The 14,697-nt window shown below is 36.4% G+C and overlaps 1 protein-coding gene across 2 annotated transcripts; it reads right to left on the bottom strand.

Moving 5' to 3' along the window:
• Nucleotides 1-218: 218 nt before the first annotated feature.
• On the bottom strand, nucleotides 219-10,229 carry LOC134826502 (uncharacterized). 2 transcript variants are annotated; one of them, XM_063838886.1, is made up of 3 exons: nucleotides 10,016-10,229; nucleotides 9,785-9,867; nucleotides 219-7,146 (listed from the first exon to the last, which is right to left on the bottom strand). In XM_063838886.1, exon 3 carries the CDS (start codon nucleotides 5,637-5,639, stop codon nucleotides 4,176-4,178), a length of 1,464 nt encoding a protein of 487 aa, XP_063694956.1. In that variant the 5' UTR covers nucleotides 5,640-7,146; nucleotides 9,785-9,867; nucleotides 10,016-10,229; the 3' UTR covers nucleotides 219-4,175. The 2 variants fall into 2 exon arrangements, with proteins under 2 accessions (XP_063694956.1, XP_063694955.1); XM_063838885.1 differs by having other exon boundaries at nucleotides 10,016-10,087.
• Between the last annotated feature and the right edge of the window lie 4,468 nt (nucleotides 10,230-14,697).

The raw sequence follows: 14,697 nt of genomic DNA, 5'->3' as shown, positions 1-14,697 counted from the left end.
GATCTCTGTCTTGTATCTGATATCATCTGATCTTCTAGACATATCACATATTGTTAAATGATTTCACTGTTAGAATAAAATAATAAAACTATTGACTATACTGCAGTATAATGTATATTAGAAATTAGAAAGATCTTTACAATTGAACACTGATTAAAACTGAAGTTTTAAAAGATAATTTTCAGGGGGGGGGGGCATTATTCAGACAAACTCAGTAATCAAACACAAGTAAAACGTATAAATAACGAGTCTGTAACATATGCTCAGATACAGTTAGAAAAGTAGTAGTATTCAACTGAATATACACAGTATACACCAACAATAAAGCAGTAACATTCACTGTTCACTCATATCACGAACATACAATTGGTAAATACATTAGAATCGTGGAGAAAAGCGACATAACAAACGTAAGGTAAATTTATAGAGATAAGTTTGATTTCTATCGATGGATAGATGGATGAATTTCAGAAGGTGCAAGCGTTGTACCCAGGTCAAATTAACCAAAATAATTGGTATGTTCATAGTATTATAGATATATCATATCGACAAAAAGGGAAATAAGTTGCCGATAGATCCAAATAAAAGCAGACTCAACTCTGAGATCTGGATACCACCATAATATTACCTTATATGGTAGCGTTACCATGGTAACACTCTTGGGAGAGATATAGACGCGGTAAACAGATTGAGTCATTGATTAACCAATCAGCTTCCAGCATTACCAATCTCAGTCACGTGTCTTAACATCTAGCCAGATACATTATCAAGAGGGGTAATTAACATAATAATGTAATTAACATAATAATGTTATTAACATAATAATGTAATCAATGTTACATTGTTATGTAACATAATAATGTTATTAACATAATAATGTTCATTTGCACGCGGGATTATTTTTGGGTACTGGGTACATCTGAGATATTCACTGTTCATATTATAAATTAAAACTGCTGCACACCAATAATGTAGTAATGATGTTACTTTATTACTAATAAAGTAATATAAGTGCTAATAAAGTAATATAAGTGCTTATAAAGTAATATCATTATCAATAAAGTAACATCATTTCTAATAAAATTATATCGGTATCATTAACTACTGAGATAAAGTAATATCATTTCTAATGGATTACACAATATCACTTCAAAGTGTGGTTATTGAATATAAGACAGAAAATATGGCATTATGTAAGTTTCTAAATACTTATTTGTAAATATCTAGTTAGAATGGAGAAGGCGGACCACATTGTACCAGAATAGTAATACCACATTAACAACAAACTTCAAACATCGTATAAACTGACAAACTAAACTGCTGAATTAACAATATCTTGTCCTGTTTCTATGGCAACAATATCTTGTCCTGTTTCTATGGCAACAATATCTTGTCCGACAGGCTGATACTTTGTTTGTCCTGATGAAGAATTCCTCCTGTTTCTATGGTAACAGTTCCTCAGTTCTGCAACTTTTCTGGTTACCCAGCCGTGTTTTGAGGGTGTTTTAACCCCGTTGATGTGGAAATTAGAGTGTTTCTCATCGTACAGCACTATAGTAGTGTCAGGAAGGTATGATGCGTTATTATTACAAGGGTTCAAGTATACTGCGAGTCTTTCTTTTTCTGTTATCCACTTCTCAATATCCTTTATACATTGAGCTGAACCCCATTTTTTGAAGCGGTATTTAGTAAGAATCTCAGTGGGAGCTGTTTCACACCAGGCAAGAACCTTATTTTCCCATTGCTGCTCTTTTAAGGAAAAGTATTCTTCGCAGAGGTTACTGATCTGTTCAACCAGCTCATCATTGAGAATGTCACCTTCAGTCGCATCAGTGTACTTGTTTTCTATTCTAACTTTCAGTTTGTTGCACGCTGGTACGAGATTAGGACTCAACTCATCGTCCCTGATATCTTCAATACTGCGGAACACATTTGAACCAATCGCTCTACACCTCGAGATAAGATTGGGGTCAATGTTCTCAATACCAGGAAATAAATCTAACAGATGAAGATGAATATTGTCGTACTTTCTCACTTTAGTAATGAGCAAATCCACGTCCTTACGACGCAACTGAAGATTCTCAGCAAGATTCTCAGCATCACTAATTGAGGGCGAGAGTCTCCTGTAAGTGCTATTAAATGGTCGAGTAAAGCAGTTTCTAAGTTTCTTCAGAAAACTTGATCGTGAGCAGCATTTGCTCTGACTAACAGGTTTATCTTTATCTGTGTGTTCCCTACCCAACATGCAGTCATAACAGGGATCTAGAACTTGGAGTCTGTAATTATACTGATTGGACGAGTAGACTTTTGTGCTGTTTATCTTTGTTGCTTTTTCAGTTACATGACAAAATCGAGTGCTTGTGGTCACCTGGGATTTATATCCAAACTGCTTCAACCTGGGGTTGATTGAAACCGACAATAATTTAGATGTCTTGTCTGGATTAAGAACTGTTAAGTACAGCATATACATTGCACCAGATATGAGAAATAGTGCCAGCGATACATACCCCAAATCCATTATCCATCGTTTAGAGTTGAGAGTGTTTGCTAAAACCGTGACGGTTATCACTTCTAACAGGTGAAACACATAAATCAAGAAAAACTGTCGTCTTGATCTCAAATGATAAGTGCTTGGAAAATGTCCTGACACCAGATCTATAGGATGTCGGAGGCTCACTATAAAGGATTCACTCCATGATAGACAGAACACTAGTGCGCAGCGTCCAATCACTACAAGTTTACTGTTTTTGTTTCCGCCTTCTCTCAGAATAAAATCCTTTATCACAAATTTTCTTTTTACCATCGAAAAGTCATAAGGAGACTGCCACTCGTGATGAGATAGTAAGTGAGTAACAGAAGATAACAATATGTGAAGAAATACACTGATGGTAAAAATCCACATAGTTCCATTATCACGCATCACGCTGAATAGAACAAGGCACATGATGAGTCGTGAATTAAGTGAGAGCAATACTCCTATGAACGACACTAGTTTCTGACATGTCGTGAGGGCTCCAGGAGAATTGTCTGCACTCCTGCACAACTCTTCAAAACTTGCTACTTTATAGCAGAGTGTTAGTATACCATATACAGTTGAAAATAGGGTAACATATTCATCTGATCCCAAACTAAAATCAACATTACTTTTGTTGTTGTCGATAAATTTATACAAAATTATACCCTTGATAAGAGTGCAGGGCACATTCTCTAGGATCTTCTCTTGAGTGGAGAGTCTTCCAAAATGAAATTTATTACTTATGATTGTATCCAGCGTTTTACTCCGATGAAACACCAGCTCAAAAGCTGTTATAAGGGGATGCAGCTGTAATACTGTTAAAATGTTCAAGATAGTGTGTTTTACACTGTCAAACCTCCAAGGGAAAAATAACTTCATTATTCGTCCTCTGTTTGATCCCTGTAGAGATATCACAGGATCGACAGTTACCCTGCTCCAGCATTGAATGTAATACCGTAAAACAGATTGATAATTTAGATAAATCAAAGGTAAAATACTAAATAAAAGTAAACAATAACCCTCATACCGTGTGCTCAAAGTAGCATCATTAACAGAGTTTATCCCTACTTTAATGTCTAAAACAATGTCTACAATATATAGAGCAAAAAATTTCAAGATATTTAATATAAACAGTGTGTTGACCAAAACACATTTATGTCGCTTTTCTCCACAACTTAAGTACGTATTTATCAACTGTGCAGCAAGTCTAGATAACTTACTGTCAGTGTCTAACTCGGCGATTTCCTTCAAAGAATGTGTGTGTGGAACTAACAATGCAGCAACTTTAGCAGGGTGGTTGCATGTGAGCCTGGTGACAATAATCCGTAATATCTTGATTTTGTACTCAGAAGATAACACATCAGATCTGATCCGGGAGATACACGTGTCTATGAGTTGTTTGTTGGAGAAGTGCTCATGTAAAGCCATGCTCCCTTGTAACATGTTGTAAATACAATCAATAGTGCTCTCCAGTACCTCAACATTACTGCTTGTTTGAAAAATATTTGTCACTAGTTCGGGTATATCTCCGTACTCTGTACTGTTAGCTATTAACTCACTGATATCCTCCCTATTACAGGTAATGTTCTGTAAAGTTCCAAGTAACTTAACCATCACAGTGTCATCTTACTCCACTTCTGTAGTAGTTTAGATATAAGGGTTAGAACTCCCTCCTCAACAAGGTGGTCAACATGTGAGAAATCACCTTTATCGTATGCAAACTACTTAGAGTAGCTGATATATTGCACATAACCTCACTGTCAGTGCAAAGTTCACATGTTGTTATTAAATGTTTCATTACACCACTTTTAACCAGTGAGCTTATTACAGCTTTATCTCCTAGATAAGCTACTCTACTTATCACATATGTCAGGTTTCTACGATACACCTCCTCAGTATTACTGTCGTACTGTTCACTAAACTTGCTGATAAAGTCAGCTGAAACAACCTCTCTGATTACTTGTTTTTCAAATTCTTCTTCTTCATCAGGTATCGCTTTTATGTTACTAGCTAACTTTACAATACCGCCCTCAGTGAACATTTCATTTGTCGGCGGTATTAACAGTTGTAATAGCTCACTTTCCTCAATACTGCCCAGGTATTTATTTAACAGTATCGCAGCATTTACACTTAACACACTATCACTCCCCGTCTTGGCAAATTCTTTCAGTGGTTGAGAGTAAGGAATCAGAAGATCTTTCATTTTATCAGTATTCTTGTTTGCTAATGTACATATTATACCACACAGTAGGTACTGCTTACTATCACTGTTTAGTGTAGTTGATTGCAGGTGTCGGAAAGCTGTGGTAAAGAAGCTTGCGTGTAGAAACACTGTGTGAAGTACATCAGTCCCCACTACTAAATTCCTGATCACATCAATAGTCTCCACAATAACACTGTCACTGGAAGCTGTTTCTAATAACTCTTGTAGGAGTAGAGGTATATTTCCGTACTCTGTACTGTTAGCTATTAACTCCTTGATATCTTTCCTATTACAGGTAATGTACTGTAAAGTTACAAGTAACCTAACCATCACAGTGTCATCTTCACTCCACTTCTGTAGTAGTTTAGATATAAGGGTTAGAACTCCCTCCTCAACAAGGTGGTCAACATGTGAGAGATCACCGTTATCGTATGCAATGTTCTGTAGAGTAACTGATATATTGCACATAACCTCACTGTCAGTGCAATGTTCACATGTTGTTATTAAATGTTTTATTACACCACTTTTAACCAGTGAGCTTATTACAGCTTTATCTCCTAGACAAGCTACTCTTCTCAGCACATATGTCAGGTTTCTACGATACACCTCCTCGGTATTACTGTCGTACTGTTCAATAAACTTGCTGATAAAGTCAGCTGAAACAACCTCTCTGATTACTTGTTTTCCAAATTCTTCTTCTTCATCAGGTATCGCTTTTATGTTACTAGCTAGCTTTACAATACCTCCCTCAGTGAACATTTCATTTGTCGGTGGTATTAACAGTTGTAATAGCTCACTTTCCTCAATACTGTCCAGGTATTTATTTAACAGTATCGCAGCATTTACACTTAACACACTATCACTCCCCGTCTTGGCTAATTCTTTCAGTGGTTGAGAGTAAGGAATCAGAAGATCTTTCATTTTATCAGTATTCTTGTTTGCTAATGTACATATGATACCACACAGCAGGTACTGCTTACTATCACTGTTTAGTGTAGTTGATTGCAGGTGTCGGAAAGCTGTGGTAAAGAAGCTTGCGTGTAGAAACACTGTGTGAAGTACATCAGTCCCCACTACTAAATTCCTGATCACCTTCAATAGTCTGCACAATAACACTGTCACTGGAAGCTGTTTCTAATAACCCTTGTAGGAGTAGAGGTATATCTCCGTACTCTGTACTGTTAGCTATTAACTCACTGATATCCTCCCTATTACAGGTAATGTTCTGTAAAGTTCAAGTAACCTAACCATCACAGTGTCATCTTTACTCCACTTCTGTAGTAGTTTAGATATAAGGGTTAGAACTCCCTCCTCAACAAGGTGGTCTACATGTGAGATATCACCGTTATCGTATACAACACTACTTAGAGTAGCTGATATATTGCACATAACCTCACTGTCAGTGCAAAGTTCACATGTTGTTATTAAATGTTTCATTACACCACTTTTAACCAGTGAGCTTCTTACAGCTGTATCTCCTAGATAAGCTACTCTTTTCATCACATATGTCAGGTTTCTACGATACACCTCCTCAGTATTACTGTCGTACTGTTCACTAAACTTGCTGATAAAGTCAGCTGAAACAACCTCTCTGATTACTTGTTTTTCAAATTCTTCTTCTTCACCAGGTATCGCTTCTATGTTACTAGCTAGCTTTACAATCCCGCCCTCAGTGAACATTTCATTTGTCGGTGGTATTAACAGTTGTAATAGCTCACTTTCCTCAATACTGCCCAGGTATTTGAATAACAGTATCGCAGCAGTTACTTTACAGCTTGTGTCCGAACTTATTATTTCTCTAAGAAGTTGATGTTTATTTCTCAGTATATCAACCAATCTAGGCTGGTTTAATGAAACAATATCTTCACCTAGTGACATCTCATAAGAACATATCGTGTTGATCATGGAAAGTATTCTCCAGCTATAACATCGTTACTTTTCCAGGTCTCCAGCAGGTATATCACTTTATCATAAAGACCCTCCTCGGCAATGTCTGACAAAAGAACCCTGTTATGTTTGGAACATACATCTCTTAAGACTGTCACTACGTTTGTTATGAGATCTGCATCTGTTGAGTAAACACAGTCTGTAAGGATGAGCCTCACTATACCTCTATGAACTAGCTCCTTTAAATCTTCCTTATCACCGTAGTATCCGACCCTTCTCAATAAGAAAGTTGCATCCCTCCTAAATTGCAACTCCTCATTACTCTTATACAAATCAACAACCACACTGTAAAACTCAGTTTGTTTCAGCTTCTTTACCACATCTGGGCATACTGTGTCGTTCTTATCATCAGGAACTGAGCGAAGTTTGGTAGCGAGAGAAGATATTTCCTCTTTTGTACCAAGTTTACTATTTATAGTAATCATCTTACCTGGTTCTTGCTCTGGATTGTCTATTCTTATCAGACTGTTCTTATCTTCGACTGAAATGTATTATAAAAAGTTTTCACATTAGATTAGAATTAGAAATGCGCTAGTCGACAGCTTTACTCGAGATATTTAAAATCAGTTATGTTTTAATTTCTCTTCATCTTGTTCAGCACTGTAGAAAGTATGGATGTTATTTGACCTTATTTGACAATGACAACAAAGTTTTAAGTATTTCACCACATCAAAAATATCGATCATATTAACGGTAACCTAAGTTATGAGAAGTTGTGGGCGTAAAACTGAGCTATCTTATCGATTTTGTTTGAGCGGACATAAATTGGACGCCGGAGGCCCAAGCGTTTTTTCTCGTCGATAAAGCGCGACTTAAGTTGTCGTAATTTATTAATCATCTTAAGAATATTGCTTTGACAGAGCAAATTGGCACAGAATGCAACATTTATAATTCTCTTCTTTTAAAGAAAGATTAGATAACAGCGTTGTGTTTACACTATCTGTTATTTAGAACTTTGGTATATCTATAAGTATATAATATTTTAAACTTGAAAAAACACTGATAATTTAAAGAGTTAAAGGTTAACTACGTCGTTGCGTAGCAACATCAAGAGATTGCACGTGCGCGAGCAACCACAGTATACAACACAGGTTAGCAACGCGCGTCGCAGTGCTTTATAACCTGCCTCATAAGTGCGTCATAACTAGCTAACTAGCTCACATTACAATTACGCTATGACTATCCATAACTTTGGTTGTGATTGATGTTTTTTGATGCAGTAACAAGTATCGATTAGACAATACTTAAACCTTTGTCATCATTGGCAAATAAAAATCCATACAATTTATGTTACGGAGCTAGAGCCTAGATCATAGATGATAACAAAAAACTATGTAACATAATAGATTTTCAATTTCCTCGAAAAAAACTTTTAGCTAGCGGGTGTACACTGTACAGGTTGGAAGAAGCCTATGAGCTAGGTAGGCAGGTTATAAGGCACAACACTCATAGTCATACTCGAAAAGAAACTTTAAACTTTTAAAGATAAAATCATACAAGAAAATGTACGGTCAGAAACAGGTCGTAATAATACGGAATATTGTAACTGTCCCTTTTATCACGAATCAATCGCTCCTAGTCCTACTAAATCGCTCGCCCAAATTTTAAGAAAATTCTTGTGTAAAGGCCCTTTGGGTATGAAATTGATCTGAGTAGGTGTATTTTTGGACGCAATACGAACAATTAAAAAGGTAGATTGATAACAGTATGTATATGAGGTTTAACTATATAAGATGAGTTATAGGAATGGACAGATAGTTTTTCGCTCTATAAGTATAAGGCAGTTGAGCCAGGCCGAGTCTATCGAACACAAAATAAAAGACTTAGTGCAACATCAAGCCTAAATAGAACAATCTGATGTAGTCCTCATCAGCGCTGGTGTCTTAAAAACGGTCGTGCTGATTCTGTTATCGTGCATAACCACTTGAAACACTTCACGGGTCAATCCTTATTCAGAACACGATTCATTTTTACACCCTTAACCTGAACGCAGACCCTTACTATGAAATGAACGACAGCATTGATTGCCAGAACGAGCGTTTTCTTCGGCTCTCATTACGCTGAGGCAAACCGGAATTTGAATTGTCAAACAAATGGAAGCTCAGCGAAACCCCTACATGATATCTACATGACACTGATGCCAACCCAATCTCTAACCGAAGCATATGCTAATACCTTAATTCTAACGGAAAATTAAACCAACTTCCTTATTATATCTTTATATGGTCATATCGGCTTTTACTAATTCATATCACGTGATTGAGGCACTTTTTCGCCGATACCTCGCCAGTATTTGGTAAATCATTTTTTCGTTTTCAGCATTTGCCCTATATAAACATGAATTTTATGAAGATTTTGGGGGAGGGGGGGGGGGGGCAACCATATTAAAGTATATTGAAATGTAGGATTTTTCCCGATTTTGACCCGGGGATATACTTTAATATACTTTAATATATCTACAATATACTTTAATATATCCCTATCTCCTTGGAGGCCTACATCAAAAATTGTTGCCCAAAATAAGCTTGAAATGCAATTCTTAATCGATTCCAAAAATTTCTTGAAAAAATATTGAAAACTGATGGAGTTATTTCAATTTTAATGAAGTCATTTTGGCTAGTATTCCGAACCGAGATATTATGTGCAATTTTCCCAATTTTGTTCATGGAGGTCTTTTTACTTAGTATCCACTATATTCAACAAACACTGAGTTATATCTTTCACATAGAGTTAGTCTCATTAAAATAATATTGAAATTTTATCGAATTTGGGCAAAAGCGAATTTGGGCAAAAGCGTATGCCCAAATATGGGCATATTTTTTTAAGCTCATAGCTCAGCCAATTTTTGACCAATCTGGATGGAAATTCATGTACTAGTCCTAAAACAGGCTTATCTTGCGAATCTGAGTGAAAAATATAGTTCATCATGTAAATCTTAACGAAGAATATAAATCTTCTAATTGTAGGTATATTGAAGTATATTAAAATGTAGGATTTTTTCCGATTTTGACCCGGGGATATACTTTAATATGGTTGCCCCCCCCCCCCCCCCCCCCCCCAGATTTTAAATAAAATGCTAAAATATAAGGAGACTAGGTAATGTCTTATAGTTGGTTTACCTTGTGTTCAGAACAGATTTTTGAGCTGCTTGAGAATAAAACCAGCTTGTTTCTTGACAATCTCACGTGTAGGTGAAATGATCCTGAAATTTTTTAGTTATTTGTCCAGTGGTCATGTTCAAAATGAACAATAGAGCATTAAATCTTTTTAAGTCAAATAGGTACTTATCAGTTTTCACACAGTTAGTTACCATTAACGATAAAAAAGTAAAATATAGTTTTTATAATAACCTTAAGCTGTTTAGTACTCCTTTTCTTCTTGTTTAGCTTTGTTTTATAGAGAACTGAATTGACCTGCAAATGACAATTGACATTTTATTAAACATTAAAACAATTATAGCAACTATATAATTTTGTAAAACCTAAAAATTAATCCAGTCTGTTGACATTGGATCAATTACTCGGCACTAACGCGTTCAAATGTTCTTGATATACATGATTAAATTACAATCAATTTAAAGATACACAAATAAAAATATTTCAATAGGTTGGCTGTTAAGGTTAAGAACTGTCGTAATATTAATATCATAGTCCTGTCGCAACATAGTACCGTCATAATATAGTACCGTCGTAATATAGTACCGTCGTAATATAGTACCGTCATAATATAGTACCCGAGTACCGTCGTAATATAGTACCGTCGTAATATAGTACCGTCATAATATAGTACCGTCATAGTATAGTACCGTCATAATATAGTACCGTCATAATATAGTACCGTCGTAATATAGTACCGTCGTAATATAGTACCGTCATAATATAGTACTGTCATAATATAGTACCGTCGTAATATAGTACTGTTGTAATATAGTACCGTCATAATATAGTACTGTCATAATATAGTACCGTCGTAATATAGTACCGTCATAATATAGTACCGTCATAATATAGTACTGTAATAATATAGTACCGTCATAATATAGTACCCGAGTACCGTCGTAATATAGTACCGTCGTAATATAGTACCGTCGTAATATAGTACCGTCGTAATATAGTACCGTCATAATATAGTACCGTCATAATATAGTACCGTCGTAATATAGTACCGTCATAATATAGTACCGTCATAATATAGTACTGTAATAATATAGTACCGTCATAATATAGTACCCGAGTACCGTCGTAATATAGTACCGTCGTAATATAGTACCGTCGTAATATAGTACCGTCGTAATATAGTACCGTCATAATATAGTACCGTCATAATATAGTACCGTCGTAATATAGTACCGTCGTAATATAGTACCGTCATAATATAGTACTGTCATAATATAGTACCGTCGTAATATAGTACTGTTGTAATATATTACCGTCATAATATAGTACTGTCATAATTTAGTACCGTCGTAATATAGTACCGTCATAATATAGTACCGTCATAATATAGTACTGTAATAATATAGTACCGTCATAATATAGTACCGTCATAATATAGTACCGTCATAATATAGTACCGTCGTAATATAGTACCGTCGTAATATAGTACCGTCATAATATTGTACCGTCATAATATAGTACCGTCATAATATAGTACTGTCATAATATAGTACCGTCGTAATATAGTACTGTTGTAATATAGTACTGTTGTAATATAGTACCGTCGTAATATAGTACCGTCGTAATTAATATAGTACCGTCATAATATAGTACCGTCATAATATAGTACCGTCATAATATAGTACCGTCATAATATAGTACCGTCATAATATAGTACCGTCGTAATATAGTACCGTCATAATATAGTACTGTAATAATATAGTACCGTCATAATATAGTACCGTCATAATATTGTACCGTCATAATATAGTACCGTCATAATATAGTACCGTCATAATATAGTACCGTCATAATATAGTACCGTCATAATATAGTACCGTCGTAATATAGTACCGTCATAATATAGTACTGTAATAATATAGTACCGTCATAATATAGTACCGTCATAATATTGTACCGTCATAATATAGTACCGTCGTAATATAGTACCGTCATAATATAGTACCGTCATAATATAGTACCGTCATAATATAGTACCGTCGTAATATAGTACCGTCATAATATAGTACTGTAATAATATAGTACCGTCATAATATAGTACCGTCATAATATTGTACCGTCATAATATAGTACCGTCGTAATATAGTACTGTTGTAATATAGTACTGTTGTAATATAGTACCGTTGTAATATAGTACCGTCGTAATATAGTACCGTCGTAATATAGTACCGTCGTAATATAGTACCGTCATAATATAGTACCGTCGTAATATAGTACCGTCGTAATATAGTACCGTCATAATATAGTACCGTCGTAATATAGTACTGGCGTAATATTATAGTACCGTCATAATATAGTACCGTTGCAACATAGTACCGTCATAATATAGTACCGTCATAATATAGTACCGTCGTAATATAGTACCGTCATAATATAGTACCGTCGTAATATAGTACCGTCGTAATATAGTCCTGTCGCAACCCCAGAAGAAGCAGGAGATACCCAGCAGTTAAGATGACAGATGTCGACTTTGCTGACGATCTTGCACTGACAACAGACACCGCAGAGCAAGCGCAAGATCTTCTCCTCAGTGTGGAGCTGGCTGCTAACTCCGTTGGACTTCACCTCAACGAGAGTAAGACGAAGTACATCAGACTTCAGAGTCAATCTCTCTGAGTCTGACTCTACCGTCATTAAAGCAGCAAGTGGGCAGGAGATAGAGCAAGTAGATGACTTTGTCTACCTTGGAAGCAGAATAATGAGTGCGGAGAAGGACTTTGATGTTAGGAAAGCAAAGGCATGGGGGGCCTGTCATCAGTTAAAGACAACCTGGAAGTCTGGAATGCGCAGGGACTTAAAGATCCGTGTCTTTCGGGCAACGGTTGAGCCCGTACTCCTGTACGGCTCTGAAGCTTGGACGATAAGCCAATCCATATCTAAGCGGATCAATGGATGCTACACTAGAATGCTCCGGATGGCCTTGAACATACGTTGGCCACAAATCATCAACAACAGTGATTTATACGGCAACATCCCCAAGCCATCAGCGATGATAGCCTCCAGAAGAATGAGACTGGCTGGACATGTAGCCAGGCATGACGACCTTCTGGCAAACCAACTTCTGTTCTGGGACCCTCAGCATGGATACAGGAGACCGGGGAGGCCCCACCTTACGTTTCTGGACATGCTAAAGAAGGACACCAGCCTTTCCTGTGTTGAAGAGATAAGATCTGTTATGCTTGACCGCGACGTGTGGCGAGGAATTGTAGTTGCTCGGACCAAGAAGCCGACTTAAGTCAGAAGTCAATATAGTACCGTCATAATATAGTACCTTTGTAATATAGTACCGTCATAATATAGTACCGTTGTAATATAGTACTTTCATATTATAGTACCGTCGTAATATAGTACCGTCATAATGTAGTACCGTCGTAATATAGTACCGTCATAATATAGTACCGTCATAATATAGTACCGTCGTAATATAGTACCGTCATAATATAGTACCGTCATAATATAGTACCGTCGTAATATAGTACCGTTGTAATATAGTACCGTCGTAATATAGTACCGTCATAATATTGTACCGTCATAATATAGTACCGTCGTAATATAGTACCGTCATAATATAGTACCGTCGTAATATAGTACCGTCGTAATTAATATAGTACCGTCGTAATATAGTACCGTCTTTATATAGTACCGTCGTAATATAGTACCGTCGTAATATAGTACTGTCGTAATATTATATATATATAATGGTAACCACTGATAAATGTTTGGAATCATTTTTGCTTACCAAATCGTTTTCTTAGCCGCCCGCGCCCGTAATGTTCTTTCACTTTCCGGCTGCCAATCACAAGCTATAATAGAATTGTTATATATACTCCAGTAGCAGGGAGGAGTTGAGTGTGCACTTCGATGTCCACAGTTTTTTGCTGCTAAATCGGGTTAAATAGGTCATTGGTAACTCAAAAAATCGAGGGCCGCATGTTGTGTCGCTAGTCCCAACCCTGTGGAGCCACGCCCATATTTCATATCAGGTGCGTATATGGGAAATATGTATCTCAGCTTCTGGAGGTCTTAGAGACTCAAACTTGAGTTTAAAATGACCGCAATGCACATGTTTATATTGGTACTATGAAGGTCATGAAAGCCCAAAATGCTTATTTTTGGAAAAAATTCAGAAAAACCAATTTTCACTTGGGCGCGAGTAAAAAATTTACACTATAAATTAAGTGAAAATCGAGTAAGCAGTTCAGTGACTACAACATTTCTAAACACAGGGTCCTCTGCAGTTAGGTCATTCTAAATCGGAATTGGTAAAGTAAGCAAATTCTTTTAGTAGTTTTAACCCTGTGGAGCCACGCCCATATTTCATATTATGTGCGAATATGGGAAATTTGTATCTCAGCTTCTGAAGGACTTAGAGACTCAAAGGTGGGCTTAAAATGACCGCAATGTACATGTTTATATTGGCACTATGAGGGTCATGAAGGCCCAGAATGCTTATTTTTTGGGAAAATTCAGTAAAACCGATTTTCACTTGGGGCGTGAGTAAAAATCGACTCTTAGAAGTTAAGTGAAATCGAGTATGAAGTTCAGTGTCTGCAACGTTTCTAAACACAGGATCCTTTGTCAGGTCATTCTGAATCAGAAATGATAAGGTACGCAAATTCTATTGGTAGTTTCAATTCTAGCTCTAGGGTGCAAAACTCCTAAATTACCTCCAGGCGCAAATATGTGACTTTTCTATCTCGGCTTCTGAACGTTGTAGGGGCCCCTCTTTGAACTCAAAGTAACTACGATGGCCACATTTATATACCAACTGTAAAGAAACATAGGGTCTATACTCTATAGTGCTTAGTTTTTAAAACATGAACACATTCGGATAACATTTATGGAGCAGCACATAC

Source organism: Bolinopsis microptera, chromosome 2 (assembly GCF_026151205.1).
Source record: "Bolinopsis microptera isolate Bmic1 chromosome 2, MBARI_Bmic_1.0, whole genome shotgun sequence".
Lineage (NCBI taxonomy): Eukaryota > Metazoa > Ctenophora > Tentaculata > Lobata > Bolinopsidae > Bolinopsis > Bolinopsis microptera.
This window is presented reverse-complemented; position numbering and strand designations above follow the sequence as displayed.